The sequence below is a fragment of the Podarcis muralis genome, chromosome 8 (genome assembly GCF_964188315.1).
Source record: "Podarcis muralis chromosome 8, rPodMur119.hap1.1, whole genome shotgun sequence".
NCBI classification, from domain to species: domain Eukaryota; kingdom Metazoa; phylum Chordata; class Lepidosauria; order Squamata; family Lacertidae; genus Podarcis; species Podarcis muralis.
The window spans coordinates 45,306,673-45,325,310 of NC_135662.1; the positions used below are offsets into that span (position 1 = coordinate 45,306,673).

Here is an 18,638-nt window from a genome sequence, read left to right on the forward strand (position 1 = left end):
TTACACTAAATCCAGGGAAGCGGGGGATACCAGGATGCGGCTGCTGCTGCTGCTGCTGCTGCCTGGGTCATCGTTGCTTTTACGTGCTTCCCTGACCCTGTTCTTTAATAGACGGGGTAGGGTGGATATTGCAAATCTATTCTTTGGGTACCAAAGAAACCCCCTCCCCCCAAAAAAAAACCCCCACTACCCAGACTATTTAAAGTGCTTTAAATGTGTACTGCAGATGAGGACTCAAAATTCCCTTGCAAGAAACTGTCCCAGTCCTAAATTCACTTTCATCTTGATCCTTTGAAAATAAGTCCCAACTAAGTTCAGTTGAATTTACTTTCAAATAGAGAGGATGGAAGCCTTAAAATGGTTGTTGCTTTTATTTATTTAAATAAACTGATGCAAAATATTGTATAAAGGACAGGTCCAAAAATAAAGCACACATGGTAACCCTAGTGGTTAGATGAACTTATCTATGATGCATGTGTGTGAATGTGCGTGGCATTAGCAGCCACATGGAAAAGGATGCTGGAGGCAAAGGTCTCTGAGAAAGAGAAACAGAATTTGTTGCTATATTCACCTCTTTCTTTTTATCTGGTTTCTACATATACCATTCTTCTGACAAGCAGAAATTCAGCAGATGGGGAGGATGTGAGTCCTTGAAATTAATGTGCATTGCGAACTTAGACCCGTAAATTTCATTGGGTCTCCTCTTTAGGAGTATGACCAGCACTGGAAACAACCCATTGCAATGGATTGCTTTAAAGTCATTTCTGCATCAGGTAAAGTAATTTTTACACACACACACCCAATTCCCCACTCCCAACTTGACCCATATTTTGCCTGACCTGTCCCTTATTTTGCCCGGCCAAAGGTGGCAACCCTAATGTCAGTGTATGCTAAAATGTCAAGGAATGGTCCCCAAAGGCATGTTTGAGTTAAAAGTGGGTCCTGGGTCTGTTGATACTGGCAGCTTTCCAGGGTTGTGGGCATTCCCAGGCCTACCTGGAGATGCCAGGGATTGAAACCTGGACCTTCTGTGTTGCAAATGTACTGAGCTACAGCCCCAATTTAGCAAACAAACATTTGCTGCAATTCTGTACATGTTTATTTGGCACCAAGTTCCATTGAATCTAGTGGGCAGTGCTTCTAATGTACAGGATTACATAAATCCTAGACATTTGTCTAAACTTCAAAAGCTTATTTAACTAATAGCTATCACAATTTCTTGACCCCCCCCCCCCAGATTTCATAATTACACATTGTGTGACCAAGTGTCCGAATCTGGCCATCATTAGGCAATGAGGTAATAACTACAGTACCTGCAAGCTCTGCACTAAGTTGCCTGCTACTCTCAGATGCTGAGGAGCAAGGTTAGTTAAAGGAAGATGCAGTTGCCCATCAGGTCAGCTTCTGGACAGAGAATAGGCGATGCACACCATCTTGCACATCTCTTCTGCCAACAAAATTCCACACAATAGACATGTTTCCCACTTTGGGGAGACTTGGCTCTCAACATGACAAATATTAAAGCATTTTACTTTCAATGCTTTTGTAAACCAGGGAAGGATCACCTCCAGAAGAATCCTGCCATCAGTATTGGGTTGTATAAACAACTGTATCCATTATAACTGGATACAGTACACAGAAGCATACTTGTACTAAGTTCCCAGAGCAGCTAAATGTCAATGTAATGCTACTTTGTAATATTAAAATGAGAAAAAAAGTTTCTCATGACCTCAGGATTAGCATTACTCTGGGGGAGGCCTTCGAGATGTGTTTAGAAAAAGACAACAGTGGATGTACTATTTGTCTTTGACCTCTTTGGACCAGTACTGTCAAGCCTCTTACGTCCTACACACACTGCCCAACATAAATCAATCAATCAATCGCTGTATTTGACTAAAAGCCATTACAAATCCAGTTACAAAACCAGCAAATCCAATAAAACCTGTTAAGAAAGATCCAGAAATAAGCAACCATTTACAATAAATCAAATTAATGAATCCCCTGCACAATCTACAGTGTTGCCTTTTATGTGACTAGCACAAATACTTTTAGTGGCTTTTGCGAATAAAGCTGCTTTATATGTGACAAGTGGGTCGCAGTCATGTAATAGCCAACATATTTTCACTTCAGGGTTCTGTCCCTGCAGCGGTGCAAACATCTGTTCCAAAAATCTTTCTGGGGTTTTGATAGAGCTGAGCTGACAATGGAGTATGTATGTAATGGGGAAGATCTTCTAACTTCACCTGCCCCACAAATACAGAATCTTAAATGCATTGGAACTTTTCTGTATCTTCCATCTAAGACTGATGTGGGCATTGTTTGAAAGTGTAGAATTGTAAAAGCAGTTCTCAGGGAGGCAAAGGGAGGCCTTTTGGTGTTGGAGAGGATTTTGGTTTTACTTACAATACCAAAATTTGTGAAGGTGGCTGCAGTAGCTGAATCGTTAACAAGACCACCATACCATTTCCAAACAAATGCTCTTCTAAAATGTGTTGGGGAGCGGGGATTATTGGGCTGTCCTTGTTTTTATTTCTATTATGTATTTTGCATTTTTATATTGTGATTTTATGTTGTGAACTGCCCTGAGACCTGCGGTTATAGGGCGGTACACAATAATAAAAAATGCAGGTCATCTGAAAGGTTGGTCAAAGGGAATTTTTAATTTAAAAAAAACCAAAGAATTTTCAATAGTTCTTAATACTCAATTTAGTAAAAGCCTATCAGGAACATCATAATAGTTTTAAAAAGCATACATTACACTTCTGCTACATTCACTGGATGGCTCCATTTGATTGTACTTGCCAATGTCTTATTTGAAAATTGATCAGATTTTATATGGACAGTTAAATACAATGCTTACTTTAAATATCTTTTCTATAGACCAGCCTCTCAGCATGTTACACTCATTCACTTTTGTGAGAATGATGGATTTTGAACTAGAATGTAATTTTTAAAGCTGGACAAAAAAAAACCCTACACGAACACAGGGACAAGATCAGATTTGTTTATTATCCCTCTTATTTTTGCATGGAACGAGCTTTTCCATAGGCCACTATGAGAGCTTCACACAGCAACAGTCTCTCACTACAACATAATGAAGGGATCTAAAAGAAGAAATCTGAAAACAAAAGGTGACCATTCTAAAATTTTACCACCCTACTAAGTCCATTAATCTAATAAATCTGTCAGTGAATGAACTGTTTTTTAATACTGACCATAGTGAAATGATACAATTTAGTTACACTTAGGTACACTCCAAGAATGAAATCAACAATACATGAATAGACAGGCAAGTCTCTCCTCAACTTCCATATAAGATCTTGTAGACATGTTCATTGTTATAGGACTCTAGATTTCTTACACATATGCATCACCAAGGATTTGTGTTCTATTGGGTTTTTTGTTTATGTGGTCATATCAACTGCATTAAATTGTATTACATGAGAGGCTATGTTACATACACATGCGGAGACAAAAGATGTTTTCTGAATCACACCTAAAGAATCTATTGTGCAAAGATGTAAATTTACTATCATCTCAAGTTTATGCATTTAGGATACAACTGTACAGAAGCTTCTTCTGCTGTGCATCCTTACTAATTTTGTGTAATTTAGACTTGTTTATATTTTTTCCCAAAGCTACCTCCATGTGAGAATCATACTAAAGTGCCTTCTGTTCAAGTATTGTTCAAGAAACAAAGACCAAATATTTTTGCTATTGATAATCCAGTAGCAAGTTTCTTCTTTCAGCATTTAACATAATGGCCTGCATATTTAAGAATCAAATTACAGGAAAAGAGTTTTTTTATTATTGTGTAAAAATCATATAAAATGTTTTAGGCTGTTCTTAATGATTAATATAAATTTTGTATATCGAATATTAAAGTTTTTGTAAAAATAGCTAACTTTTGATATGAAATCAATGTTGAATATAGTTATGAAACATAATGTGAGCCTCCCTTTAACCATACACTATTAAAATTAAAGTCTGTGCATAAACCATACGCACAAAAAGTTTTAAACTTTTTCCTCCATCAGGTATACCAGTATGTAAAAGTGTAAGGGGAAGGAAAGAGTATCAATCACTCTTTCCCATTTTTATGTAGTACTTCAGTTTAGTCTGAAATTGTGACATTAAATAAATTAAATATTTCATCACACCATATTCTTAACTCAGCTGCACTGACCTGAAAAATTCATGTCAGATTAAAAAGGAAAATTACTTTCCATTGTCAGAGAGCCATGTAGTTGACAGTCCCAGTGACCTAACGTGGGCTTGTCTGAAAAAACACACCAAAGCACCAATGCACGTTCCCTGAAGTTTCATTTATGGCATTCTGAGTTGACCATAACTTCTGTTGCTTTTGGCAGCTGACATTTAATCACTGCACTTAATGTAAGATGCAAAAAAGATGTTTCAGTTCAACTCAAAGTGCTATTCATTGCAAGATGTTGGTGGACTCCCATAATCACTCGGATACAGAGACACCTTTTTCCCATGATTTTGAACATGATCTTCACTCATCTTCTCCAAAGCTTCAATCTATAAAACAGAAAGACACATAGTAGTCAGAAACAGACTATATTTAAATGTACTGCAATTCTGCTTGGCATGATACCAATTTGCTGAACTTGTACTGCCTTTGTCTTCACCTTTTATTGTTGTCAAATTACTGATCAGCTCATGTTTAAACAATTGTGAGTTCATGCAGCATACAAAAAGCTTGTTATTGAGCTTTGCCAATTTTATTTTCTTCCTGTTTCACCAGCATTACTATCCTTGACATTTTTTCCCTTGCAGAAACAAAATAGATTCACACACCCATATGCAAGATAGTCTCACCTGGTAACAAAACATATTTTGTGCTGGGGAAAATGGACAAGGCATAATGGGAAATGCAGACAACAGCACCATCAGCTCAGCCCACGCACAATTATGTTCTAAGAACAAGGAGTTAGTTGGGATTTTCATACAGAGTTTAGTGAAAATACTACTTCTGTTGAACCATTCCCAGTGGTTCCTATACAAGCATATTCAATGGAAATATTACCTGCGTGTTTAACTAAGAGCCAAATTAAAGTCAAAATCACAGGCCCATGTTAGTGAAAACGAAGTCCACAGAAACCAAACAACTGCAGACAACTAATTCCTTTGAGCCTCAGAGGACCTTTGGTCTCGAGTTTCCCCAAACAGCAGCAGTCTATGCCATATGGCAATCCACTACTGAAACTGCTTTGAAAAGCAATTTGTGTACACCTGACTATTAGCTTAGGTCTTCGCTGAAATGTAATGTCAGTCTATGGTTTTGGTGGTTGCAATTACATTGTTTTCCTGATATGCTGTTTGGTGTATACTTTATGTATATGTAATTTATGTTTCATTGTTACCACTCTAGAATTGCTAACTGCAGTGAAAATCACAATACAATTGTTTAAAATCAATGTTTATTGTCTAAGTTACAAATAATTCATTAATTTTAGAGTTTTAACAAGCCTGTTTTCAATTTGAAAAATTATCTTAAAGTTGACATTGAACGCCAAACCTAAATATACCCAAATATACTATTTTTGCAGTTCACTACTCTAACTCACAATACTAAAAAAAGAAAGAAAAAAATCCAGCAGGCTTTTTATCTGAGTTCCGATTTTATTGTTTTAATTCATTTTTGTTTCATTGTACTGAGCCTTCTCCATAGCACTTAGATTTGACTGTAATTAAGCAGTACATATAATGTCTAAAATAAGTAGCAAAATGAGTATAGCTAAAGCAAGAACAATTTACCTAAGAACACATTCACAGCAGAAAGCAATATATTGTCAGATCAAGTTAGGTCTGGTTAATTCTTTGTGCCCCAAGACTCAGGATTTTCAGGACTATGATAAAAACTGGTTTTCTGAAAACCCTACATTTGCTCACTTTATTGGGCAGGTTAACGCTATGTATCTTGCAGAAACCAAGGGTTTCACTAAAATGGTACATGAATAAGTTTAATGAATAGTACTCATACATATTCCTAGGGGGACTGCTTCATATTTAGACAGAAAGGCTGGGTCACACAAAGATAAGCGGCATCTCCAAATGTATGAATAACAATGCAAAAAAATTGGGCTCAACACTGCCTTCATAATGCAGATCTCTCTGCACATTCTAAGAGCTTCTCTGAGTGCAGCCTAGTGAATAAGATCATATTTATACTCCCCCTTCCCCACACACTCCAAGGTGGGGAGAACTTACCTCAGCTAAGAAGTCCACTTCATTGTCAGCTGCTAAGTTTAAACCTGAGACAGCATTGAAGAGCTCTCTTTCACAGAGTGTTTCAGATACACCATTCTTCTGGAAGAACTTTCATTAAAAGCAAAGAAAAGTTTAACCATTGAATTCATAAAAGCATTCTCTCCCCCCCCCCTTTCTTTATTTAGTCCAGCAGTTGTTTGAGGTAGCTATTATTTGTGGACATTTGGACTTGCAATAAGATTTTCCTAAGCTTTCTAGCCTGCATTTCTCCCACACAAATACAAGCATGTTTTATAAGCCTGTGTTGTCTTATTTTCGAAGGAGAGTGGAGTCTCCAGATCAAGGTCAGGTCCTTGAATAAAGTCTTTTGATAACCTATTAAAAAGACAGCTGGTTTTTGTTTTTTGTTTTGTATTACAAGCAACTAAGGGACCAAAAATCAATTACACTTTAAGATGTTCTCAACTCTTCCTTGAATGTCCCTGAATATAATTCTCTCTCTTCCCCATTAAAATTAAACCTACATTTTCAGAATGAAGTGATAAATATTTTGAGAAAACTTCCATATACATTTAAAGATATATGCACTTCTACAGATACAAATACAAAATAACAAGATTGTCAGATGCTTTACCTGTGAAACATTCCTGCAATCTCTAAACAAGAACTGGAGTCCATGTGGGTGAGTGGGCTCCACAGACTGACTGACATCAATTAACCAGACCTATAATATAAATAAGAGGAGTATTTCAGATATTTGCATATGGGACCATCTCTAGTTATTTTTCTCAATGCAGAATCTGCTTACCTTTCCCCCTTGCCACAGCATGTTGTATTCACTTAGGTCAGCATGAACTAAACTGCACTCTTTATACAACTGTTGCATCATCTAGAAACAAGCAGTAAGTTATTAACGGGAATGCTCTCCATGCCACTAAATTATTATTCAATATTATGACTAAAGACTGATTAAAAATTGACAATGTATGCATGAGTACATGCATGCTGGATACAGAAAGCAACCATATGAAAGAACCTTTGCTTATTTTTCAGAAACAAAATATTACCAAATTACCGTATTTTCCCCTCTATAACACACAGATTTTTTCTCCTAAAAAGTAAGGGGAAATGTCTATGCGTGTTATTGAGCGAATGTGTGGCCCCTGGAGCCGACTGGCCCGAGTGCATCACACATTTTCTTCGAGGGTCGTCTTCATTGCGGTCAGCAGAAGCCAGGGAAGTGCTTGCTAGGAGGTTTGGCCACTCTGATCGCTTGATTGTGTGTGCAGCGCGACTGTGTGTTTGCTAGTGTGTGTGCTTTGTGAGTGTGTGGTTGCCTGTGTGTTTGTTCGCTAGCGTGGGTGCTTGGAGTGAGTGAGAGAGTGACTGACTGCTGCATCTTCTCCTGCAATTTGCCTTTTAAAAAAATGGAAGCAGCGGGGCAGTAAAAACCACCTCCGAAAGCCCCATTTTTCCCTTCTAAGGCTGCAGCTCGGCTTTGGGAGCCCTGAACCCCTGCCTTGTTCTTGAGGGATCTTTGAGGTTTTCCCTTTAGCTTTAACCCAGCCCCCTTATTTTACCAGTTTATCTTCATTCTCGGTGTGGTAAACTGATTGCAGGCAGCCACACGTGTGTTCGAGCCTCCCGAGAAAGCTGTTGCTTTCCTGCATTCTGCCTCAGGGTCTTACTGCCCACCCTCTTCTGTTTCGTTACTGTGTTTGCTCAAACGGAACAAAGAGCAGAGAAAACCCCTCCCCTCCAGGCAAGCAGAGGGGAAAGCAGAGCATCCTTCCTTCTAATTCCTCTCCGTGCTCCGGTGCTGCTGCTGCTGCGTCTAGGGACTTGCAGGCAACATGCAGGTGGGGGGGGGGGAGAGAGAGAGAGAGCGAGCTGGCTGGCTTGGGTGGGTGGGTGGGGGAACTTTTGCCTTCCTTTGCTCCCTCTGGTAAAACCCCTCTCCTGCATTCTTAGCCAGCTGCTTCTCCGCACACCCCTCTCGGTACTCCTTGTCCTTTCTATGTTTTTCCTTCCCTCCCCACTTAAAACGTGGTTACAAAGCACGGATCCACGTGGATCCTCAGGATCTTTGCATTGGGTCACCCCAAATTCACCATCAGATCACATAGCATGTCCATGGCTACAGCCTGCACCAAAAAAATCACACACCCACTGTTGCCTGGGGCTGCAATGGTACAAAAACGTGGTTACAAAGCACAGATCCACATGGATTCTCAGGATTTTGCATTGGGCTACCCCAAACTCACTGTCAAATCACATGTCTGTGGCCACAGCATGAAGCACAAAAATGATACATCCACTGTTTCATTCAGATTTTTTTTTCTTGTTTTCCTCCTCTAAAAACTATGTGCATGTTATGGTCAGGTGCGTTATCGAGCGAAAAATACGGTAAATTACAGATAATATTTGGCATGCTCACTCTAGTTAGCTTATCTGAACTGTGAAGAATTGCAACTGCATATGACTGATAGGCATATTTTTAAAATGCCCTAATCACTCTTGCTTCTACTAAAAGTACCTAGCCATGACTTTTTATAATACACTTACTACACTAAGAAAGGCTGTCAATCTCGGGAGTATTAAATATAATCCAAGTATTGTAGGACTCTAGAAAATACTGTTGTAAAGATAATTGCTGGTTTCACAGAACCAACACTTTCAGTGGGTATAAATAATAAATTATTGTTATTATTATGGTCCTGTATTCAAATTTTTGTTCAAGCTACTTGTAGTAATTTTTTACTTCAATTCAGTTCTGACTAAAAAGACAATATAAAAGACATAGTAAAACCACATTAACACATCCATAATAAATAAGTCTATTAAAAGAGCATAACAGTTAAAACCATCAAATAAAGTATTTCAAGACCAGGGAAATGCTTGTTGAAACAGGTGCATCTTTAAGAGCAGGTGGAATGCCAATACTGATGGGGCCTCCCATGTTCCACAACATTGGTGCCCCTAATGAAAATGCCAGATTCCATATTATTACAAGCCAATAATCAGGCCATGGAAAAACTAATGGGCTTTATCTGATGATCTTAACAACCTTACCAGACAGCGGAGGGACCCTACATACACATTTATATAAATTTAATAAGTAAATCAATATTCATCAATTATCTGTTATTGAAAGGAACTCTTGCCAATCGTTTCGAGACAAGACAATTGCATTGATCTTACATGAAGAACTTGATAGTAAGCGTTCTTCATATCTTCGCTACTGAGTTTTACTTCTTTTAGTTTAGGTGCTGGAACTTGATCCTGGCCAATGAAGGACATAACTAAGACATGCTTTTTAAGGGTAACCACTTCTGGGCAAGGAATGCCAGCTGCTTGCATTCTATGAAGACAAAAAAAAAAAAGCATTAGAGCATAAGAATTTCCAGCTAGTCAAAAACTCACCAAAGTGCCTACCACTGTCATACTTGTTTTCACTCAATTAGTTACTGGCTCTTTATAAAAGCATACAACAGGGTTGTGAATCTTCTCAGCTGAGCAGGCAAGATTCTTAGCTCACCCACCTCTGGTGGGTCACTTTGACAGGTGGATGGGGCTGCCCACCTGTCAATCACCTGACATCAGGTCACCCATTTCTCCTTTGCAGTACAGCTTGAATGCAAGCCAATCAGTTAAAAGACATTTTAGCTGATCCAAGTGGAGCTTGAAGTCACTGCCAATCAAGCAACCCCTGTGTGATTCCGCATTGTGAGGCTCTTATCAAACCTCTGCACCCATGTCTTTCCCTGCCCCACACCTAACATCATATACAACTTTAGGTGTGGGGTAGGTGGATTGGGGGCCAAATTAGGCACATTTGTACCAGCCCTAATTAGACTTGTGGGCTGCAGATTCCTCATTACTGCCATATAACATTTCAATGTATTTACTAATGGGTTGTACTCAATTATGCTTTATTTTGGATTTTTAAATTTTTTTAACCATACTGTATTATTTGTATAGCTTTGTATTTTATTGTATACACCACCTGGAAATGTGAGCATGACAGGCACTATATAGTTTTAAATAAATTAAGATTTAAAGCAAAACAGTTACCCGTATAGCAGCATACGGATACAGCAAATAGTAATTGTAAAAAATGTTAAATATTTTATACATAAAGGAACATGGTTCAAGACACGTAGTCAATGTTGAAGGGAGATTTTACATTGATTCCCAAGTACTTGGTTTTCAACAAGATGCTACAGCTTATTCATACCTACACCTACATTTCCATACCTTTTTAAGTTGTGCATTTCTTTCTCAGCCCACATTCGGATTATCTTTCGTGGATTCAGTTTGCTGAAACGATCTCTGAACCTATAATCATCTTTGATATACTTATCACGATTCTTAAATTCATTCAGAGTTGTTTTAAACACCTTTATGGCACATTCTGAAGGTATGGGGCTAGCATCCTCACCCAAACTTTAAGAGGAGAAAAAAAGAAGTTTTAGTTACATGCCTACAAACCAATTTTAAAGCTTCAACCAGTAAAACAGATGAGAAAGTATAGATAAGGCAAAAGACCAGAACATATTTGGAAAATTATTTCATTGCATTATATCTCAATATGTCAGCTTTGAAACATTTGACCGTTGAACTAGTTAAATATTCATTTTATAATGATGTATATTTTACATTACTAGATTTAAATAGTAGATTTAACATAAGGTTTCATGATAGCCTATAATATGATTTATTTTAAGGAAGGGGGACAAGTGTGATGCTGCATACTTCCACTGCAACAATTTTATAAAATCTAAGCTAACAAACAGTATACATGTATTCAAAATACTATGTTGCTCTGCAGTTGCTCAGTTTTACACAATACAAGTATCATAACCATATTTTTTAAAAATACCTTCCTCCATATGCATGAAACACCACCGACTCTTTTCCTGTACTTATGCATCCAGTGATGGTCTCCAGCATTCCAGAATTGACCATCTTATACAAAAGTAAGCGTGTTTTAGGATCTACTGCTTTCTCCTGCACAAGAAGAGCGGGGAAGATAAACTTTTATTATGCTGTATGTTTAGTGCAGATAACAAAACGTTCCTTTGATTAATCTACAAGTGCTATTAACTTTAGCTTGATCAGGTGCTTTAAATTTTAAAACGATCCTCTATATTTTTTTCTGTATCAATTACTTCAGACTTAACACTCCCATAGCATAAAACAACCTACTCAGCAGGTGCAACTCTCAAATAATGTTCTGCTATGACTCCAGAAACGTCTTAACTTTTTCAGTATTCAGATATCAAGTTTATTCTAAATACAGCCCTGCTAAACTATGCAATTTTCATTTTGTCTGAGTCACCAAAACGTACAGCAGTGGAATGTTCCTTCTTCTCATGGAGCCTGGCGCTTCGACGTTCCTCTGAGTATGCATGCTGCTTTAAGGCATTGAACACATGATTGGACAATTTTAGGTCCATACCAATTCCATCACCAACTTGAAATTCAGGTGCAAACTGTGAAGACAGGTGAAATTCAGTGAATGACATGGAATTTTCTGTGTGTCTGAAAAAGTTGCTGATAGGGGAGGACCTACAACTGCAATGCGTCCATTACTTACTATAGCTCAGAACAGCAGAAAAAACTTTTCCCCATATTATCATAACAATCTAAAGAGAAGACCTATGGGAGAGAGACTCACTCCAGGCCAGTTTGGGAGCTTTAAGACAGAGCAGAAATTTGAACCCAGATCTCTCAAGTTCAGAACTTACATTATCCACTAAAGCACACTGCAGATGACAGTAATTCAGATAATAAATTTTATTGTTCTTGTCAGAGGCCATGACAAATACAAACTACAACAGATCAATATAGTTATAAGAAAGAATAAAAATATGGGGCAACTATACTGTGAACCTATAATACAGGGTTTGGCTAGATGACACTCATGGTCTATTCCAACTCTACAATTCTATGATCCTATGAAATCCTTCTACGAAAGTATTTAACCAGAGACATTAGGGGGCATTCCAAGGTAATAGGATACCGTGCTCCCTTCTGGATCTGGATCTCTGACACATGCTTCAGAAGCTAAGAGATCATGGCCTGGTTTACATGCTGTGCTAAACTATGGCTTGTTTAGACGAAGTGTGGCTTGCTGAACCATGGTTTGTTGGCCACCCAGTGCTGGATACTCACCAAGCTACAGAGGCATGAGGTAAGAGCAGCTAGAAAACAAATTTAGCTTGGGAGAAAACAAGCCATGACTTGTTTGTTCAACATACTATGAGTTACCTCACAGATGGGCAAACTATGGTTACAACAAACCAGGGCTTAGTGTTATGTGCAAATAGAGCCATATAATTGTTTTTAAACAGGTGCATAGAACAAGTTTAAATACTGGCATAGATACTATCATGACATTTGTATCAAGTACTGGGTTATCATGGGAAGTGAAGCAGTATATATCAAGAGTCAACAAGTGTTTTGCAAGTAGTCACGGACCAACCTTGGAACGTCAATCATAAACTTAGGACAGAACTTACATTTTCCATTCGAGCAGTATTCTTTCTTCCACACACAACCTCATCATGCTTGGTAGTAATATCTTTTCCTTTTCCTATAAAGCCTTTCTTTGGAGTAGTAGTGGGCTTATCTATGAATAATAAAAATATTGCACTCAAAATACACTTCCAAGACTAGTAAATGTATGCAACCTTTTTAGCCACATCCTACGAAGCATTCTAGGGCACAAATTACACTGATGCTATCATCTCTCTATCTCTCTATCTATCTATAGTTATATCATATGGTTCCCTACACAAACTACCCTGATCCTTTCCATTTCTTTTGGCTGTTATTTCTTTGCAGCTATAGTGAACAAAAAGGTTTTAGTTCTTAGGGAAGCTTGAGAAAATCTGACACTTTCATATCCTAAAAAGGGGACTCATTTACTAAAGATTTTTTTGAAATGTGTTGCTAATACTTCATATTTAATCAACATAAATAGAAAATGCATGAACTACTGACAAAGTTATTGGAAGGCTGCAGCTTCCCATTCCTGAATCTGTCTCCTAGACAATCTTTGCACAAGAGAAGTACACATAACTGCTTTACTCACATTCCTTCCTTTTCTTCTCCTCCCTATACTCTATTCTAAATTTTTAGAATTCAAGCTACAGTTTAGCAGGGATTTGCCTTTTGCTATTGAAAGCACTCCCATGTGCTCTATTAAACATTATAATATTTAAAAGATAACAGCATATTATGTAATTCACAGTGTGATCTTCATTAAGCAGTTGCCAATGGCCTCACAAAACACTTTTTCAGGATCCTACAATATGAAAAACATTGCTTATAGAAATGGTACATTTCGTAAGTTTTCAATCCAAATGGTACCTGGTCTATAAGGATCATGACGAGTATCCTGCCAATCGACCTCATCTTCAGAGCTGTCACTGTCTTCAAAAGGATGTACCTTGCGGTAGTTCTCAAAAGATATGGACACTTGAGAAATAGAAACAAAAATGTATACGAGTTAACAGTTGTTAGAAGGGCCACTGAGAAACAGAAAGATTCACCCTAACAAAGAAATCATGACTCATGATAGTAACCTTTGCTATCTCCATTGAACTTCTTTTCTTCACGTCGAAGCTGTGCATCAAATTCTCTATCAAATTCCATTTGCAGCATCTGTGCCAGCATCAAGTCACTGGAAGTATCAATATTCTCCCCACTAATAAATGATCCTTCAACAGCCCTGGATATGAGAGACCAAAAGAGAACACTTAGCGGGACAATTCAGCCCTTGGTACTCCAACTAAGAATATAGTACATTTTTAGCTGCAATATAATATACGTTACAGAGGAGGAAGTTGATTACTTTGTGTAATTAAAAAGGAAGGAGGTGGCTATGCAATTTCTTCATTTTAAAGGAGCCTGGCAGGACACTAAATAATTTCCACACAGTATACAACATGGAGTGTGGTAATTCTACTCCCTTCCTTTTGAATACAGCTCACTTCAAAGAAGGAAGCAATTCAGACTCTTTCAGGCACCTTGTGTAAGATGAGTCATTCCACTAGGCACCAACTTTTTTCCTCTCTCAAACCTGAAGAGAAAGCTATGGCAGCAGCAGGTAGGAAGGGTCGTAACTAGCTTTTTTACCCCAACAAAAAGACTTTGTCAAGCCCTAATACTGACTTTAGCTATTGCTACAATAGTTTCCCAAAAATCACACTCACCATCTGACTCTATGCATATGTACTCAGAAGTTCTACTTATGTAATATATACTTCCAAGTACAGGTGTGAAGAATTGCATCTGTAAAAAAAAAATACAGGATCCCACTAACAATTAACTAAGTCTGTAATAAGCATTCATAATGTAAGGATATTGAACTTACGATACCACTTCAGGAAAAGAAGAATTTTCTTCTTCTAACTGTAGCTCTTTAGCTAGCTGTTCACTCATGACATCAGCAAAGGAACATGATATTGTGGTGTTTTTAGGAGTTCCCCATGGACACTGCAATAAAAATAGATATCTTTTTGGCTATGGATAAGACAGATAATTTTTCTTTGCATAAAATCCTGATGTCACATTTCTTTGTATAGATACACGGAAATACACTGTGTAAAATGAATCCAGTCTTGTGAAGTCACAGAAGTGAGTCATACTACTTTTTATTTAAAGACTGAACAATGCCTTTAAAAAGTATACATAAAAATATATCAGCATTTAAAATGTAAGAGCTGTTTAAATATTTGCCTCTATAATCCACTCAATTTCTGTTTCAGATCTGAAATTGTCACTTTCTCCACTTAAATAACTGAATATGTCCAGGATAAGACAGTCTCCCCCTGTTTTTTCACTGATCATTGCCAACAGTGTTAGAAACCGAGATATGAAAACTAGGAACTAAATGACACCTTAAACCTAGGTTATGGGCACAACAATGGGATGTCTAGACACACTTTTTATAACAAGAATACAAAGCTGAAAATGAATGAACTGCAGCTAAAATATCATGTTCATTTTTCACATGGTCTAGTACTTCCCCTGCTCACACCTTAATATCCTTAAGAGGGTCTCTTCTCCAGTCTTCAGAGAGTAACTGGAAGTGGGGAGGCAGAAAAAGGTCCTCCTTTCCTTCCATTCTGCAGTTTTAATCTGAAATCTCAGGCGCAGTAATGCGCCCAGAGCTCAGAAACTGCTCAAGCTAATGAAATTCCCTGTCGCAAAATGCGCTTAGTAAAATGGGAGTTTCAAACACTGAGTGCCAACTATGAACCATCCTACAAAATACCTACTGATAAAAATCAGAAGGGTTTGATTAGCTGACGAATATGTGTCCACAGTGATCAAAGATCCACATGACAGAGAAGAAATGCTTTTTACCATGCCAACGATAAAGGACCAAAGGTCTGGCTTACAAAGAACTCTTCTCTCAGAAATTCATGTTACATAACACTAAGGCTGATGTTGCTGTTCTGAACTAGAATGCAGCCTATCTGCTCCAGTTTACATTAGTGAGGTCATTGAGAGTTGGGAATTATTAAGAATTTGTAAAACAGCTGTTACTTTAAATGTTACAGCAGCACACCCATAAATCTAATTTATGAATGATGGACCCGTTAATGGTCTCTCTCAATGAATACCAGGTTTCAGAGCACTACAAATGAGTTACTTGGCTCTGAGCCCAGCACCATATCCATCTGTAGCCTCTTATCAGAAGACTGACAAACAGGCAAGCTTATCTGAGCATATACTCAAAATTGCTTAAATAAGTTATTACTCCAGATCATTACATTCTAACCTTGTTTTGGGGGGGTTTACGACCAGGTCCTTGAAACAATGAGAACCCTATACCTATTTGCCTCTATGCTGGCAAAGAGTATTATTATTTACTTTGCTCACTCAGCTAGGTCCCACCTACCACCTTTCTGCCACATAGCCTCCGGTGGCTATGAAATGGTTGTTCCCTCACCAGCCCCCAATTCTATCATCACAGGACCCCTTGGACCATTTACTCGTCTCTGCCAGCACAAGGTTGGCCTTCTGAATTAGAGCAACCCTGTGGGGCAGGCGGTGGAAATGAAAGGAGCCACTTCGGCCAATAAAACCCGCGCCCCCCCCTACCCGTCCCAGCCAGTGTGGCGGGAGAGGAGGCAAAGCCAAGGTCTCCTTCTCTGGAGGCCTGACGCCTCGTTTACACCCGCAAAAGGACGAGGCGGGCAGAATTACACGAAGTGAGTGGACTGTACCACTTAAGGTTCCGCGAGGGGAGGCAGCGTCGTTTTTCTTAACTGTCACCACAACATTCCCTGAGAGGAAACCAAGTGTGTGTGTGTGTGTGTGTGTGTGTGTGTGTGTGAGAGAGAGTGAGAGAGAGAGAGAGAGAGAGAGAGAGAGAGAGAGAGAGGCGGGTGGGGGGAGATATTTCATTTTGTTTCCTCTCAGGTAATTACGCGACGAGGCCTCCGCTCTACTCGCTTATCAATGGGGGGATCCTCCCCGCCTGATGCGACGACGGAGCCCATCCCGCCACCTCAGGCTCCTCCGCTGGCTCTCGTTCTGGGGGCGGCTGGATCAGGACCAGGCCTGAAGAAATTCCTCGGGCACGGCCGCCGCCCCCCGCCCCCCTGCCTCACCTTGCTTTGGGGCCAAGCTGGACTCGCGCTCGCCTCAGGAGCGGGGACGACAGCAGCGATTGCTCCGGGCTCCATGTTAGGCGTGCAAAGGAACGGAGATGGACGCCGAGAGAAGGAAGAGCAGCAACAGGGCAAGAGGGCGCCTGGCAGAAATAAAACTTCTTCCGGCTTCTTCTCCGCTCGCCTCAACTCCTCCCGCCCCTTCGCCGTCGGCGCTGGTTGCCTATTGGTTCGCTGAGTGCACGTCTCGGTGACGTCACTTCCCTTGGAATCTCCCCTGCCCTAAGAGGCTTTTGTGTTGCTGTTGGCGGCCGCTTCGCTTCCTGCTTTGTCGTACGGATAAAACCACTCCGTCCCTTTCATTCGTTTATGGCACGGTTTTCTTACAATGCCGTGAAAATAAACCACTGACCAAAAAACTAAATCAGCGCTGGAACCTACGCTTTTGAATAAATGGGAACACGAATGGCTCCTCAGCGATGACCTTTAAATCCATCTTCTCTTTCAGATGAGAAATGCCTGTCATTTGGGATTCGGCACCCCCACGACTCGGGTTTCTTTTTCAATCACAGTCTGCAGCTCTGGGGTTCACCATTGGGAAACATCATAACGAAGAGTTGCCCTTGTCCACTTCCTATAGATTTTTTAAAAAGTGTGCATGGAAAGGTACAGAAATATTTGTGCCCAAGTTCAAGAGTGAGAAAAGGCAGTAAAAGGTGGGGGAGAAGTTGAGATGAGGGACCAGAACACACAGCACAGAAATAATCCAGCTCACTGTGGACAGGAAACAGCAGTGTTGTTCGGTCCTGTTTATTGAACAGGTGTGAATCCCTAGCAAAAGCACCCTTAAACTGAATGTACTGTACAGTATATGGACATTTGCGAATCAATCACGCAAGCACATAGAATTAGAACATAATTACCCATTTGTAAGGCAACACCCCATCTGGAAGATATGTGGAGCACTTTGCAGTTTTCATTGTATTTTTTTTTTAAAGAAATAGACAATTTGTTGATTGCTAAATTATTGTTAACGTCAGTTTATTCGGGGTTATTTAAATAAATATATGGTACAATTATTCGTTTACACCAGTGGTTATGTGTTAGTTTCACATTATCCAAGTGCACCATAAAATGTACCAAAAGATAAAAAATTTGTAAGAGAAACCAAGGCACTTAAACTGCGCGTTTCTATGCTATCACTTCCTTGTGTTAGTCTGCTGAAGCAAAAACAACAAAGAATCTTGTAGCACTGAAAGGCTAAAAGCTTTATTGTGGCATAAGCACGCAAGACGATTCATCTTTACATGGATACTGGGTGGAGATGAGCAGCTTCCTTCTTTATAAAGTTTCTGATCCTTTGAAAGGAGTTTCCATGGCCGGGGCGAGCAAACCTAAGTCCAAAATACATTTGTATACAGCCGTGCTTTCTCCGATTTAGGTCTTTAATCCTAAAAGATATTTGTTTTGTCCCGTTTGGAGTTCTTGCATTTTCTTCACTGCCGCCTCCAACGATAACCTTCTGCTCTGGAAATCTGAGGACGGGCGGCAAAAAACCCAACACTTAGGGAAAAAGAAAGGTGGAGTCCAAGCGACATCCCTCTCAGAAAAGACTAACCAGCCAGACGGTGTATAAGCGCATCATAAACGGGATTGAGGCCGCGGAGAGAGGAACGGGGAGAGCGGCAGCGCATTCTTTTCCTTCCGCCCTGGGAAACCGTTGCCCCTTTAAGAAGGCGGTTCCTGGGGCCCTTTTCTCCGCGCCCATTGGAG

General features: G+C 39.5%; 1 protein-coding gene across 1 annotated transcript; it reads right to left on the reverse strand.

Moving 5' to 3' along the window:
• Window positions 1–2,990: 2,990 nt before the first annotated feature.
• RIOK3 (RIO kinase 3) lies at window positions 2,991–17,049 on the reverse strand. The gene is made up of 13 exons (XM_028737175.2): window positions 16,866–17,049; window positions 14,618–14,739; window positions 13,827–13,972; window positions 13,612–13,719; window positions 12,759–12,868; window positions 11,586–11,729; window positions 11,117–11,244; window positions 10,492–10,680; window positions 9,436–9,595; window positions 7,043–7,123; window positions 6,869–6,958; window positions 6,235–6,342; window positions 2,991–4,542 (listed from the first exon to the last, which is right to left on the reverse strand). The coding sequence occupies exons 1-13, from the start codon at window positions 16,938–16,940 to the stop codon at window positions 4,435–4,437; spliced, it is 1,569 nt and encodes a 522-aa protein (XP_028593008.1). The 5' UTR covers window positions 16,941–17,049; the 3' UTR covers window positions 2,991–4,434.
• Between the last annotated feature and the right edge of the window lie 1,589 nt (window positions 17,050–18,638).

Excerpts from the sequence above, each read along its gene's own strand:
- RIOK3 (XM_028737175.2), bottom strand. The coding sequence starts at position 16,940 with ATGGAGCCCGGAGCAATCGCTGCTGTCGTCCCCGCTCCTGAGGCGAGC. Across the intron at positions 11,730-12,758 it reads ATACTGCTCGAATGGAAAAT|TTTGCACCTGAATTTCAAGT; the intron begins GTAAGTTCTGTC and ends CTGTCTTCACAG. Across the intron at positions 7,124-9,435 it reads CTTACTATCAAGTTCTTCAT|ATGATGCAACAGTTGTATAA; the intron begins GTAAGATCAATG and ends GCTTGTTTCTAG.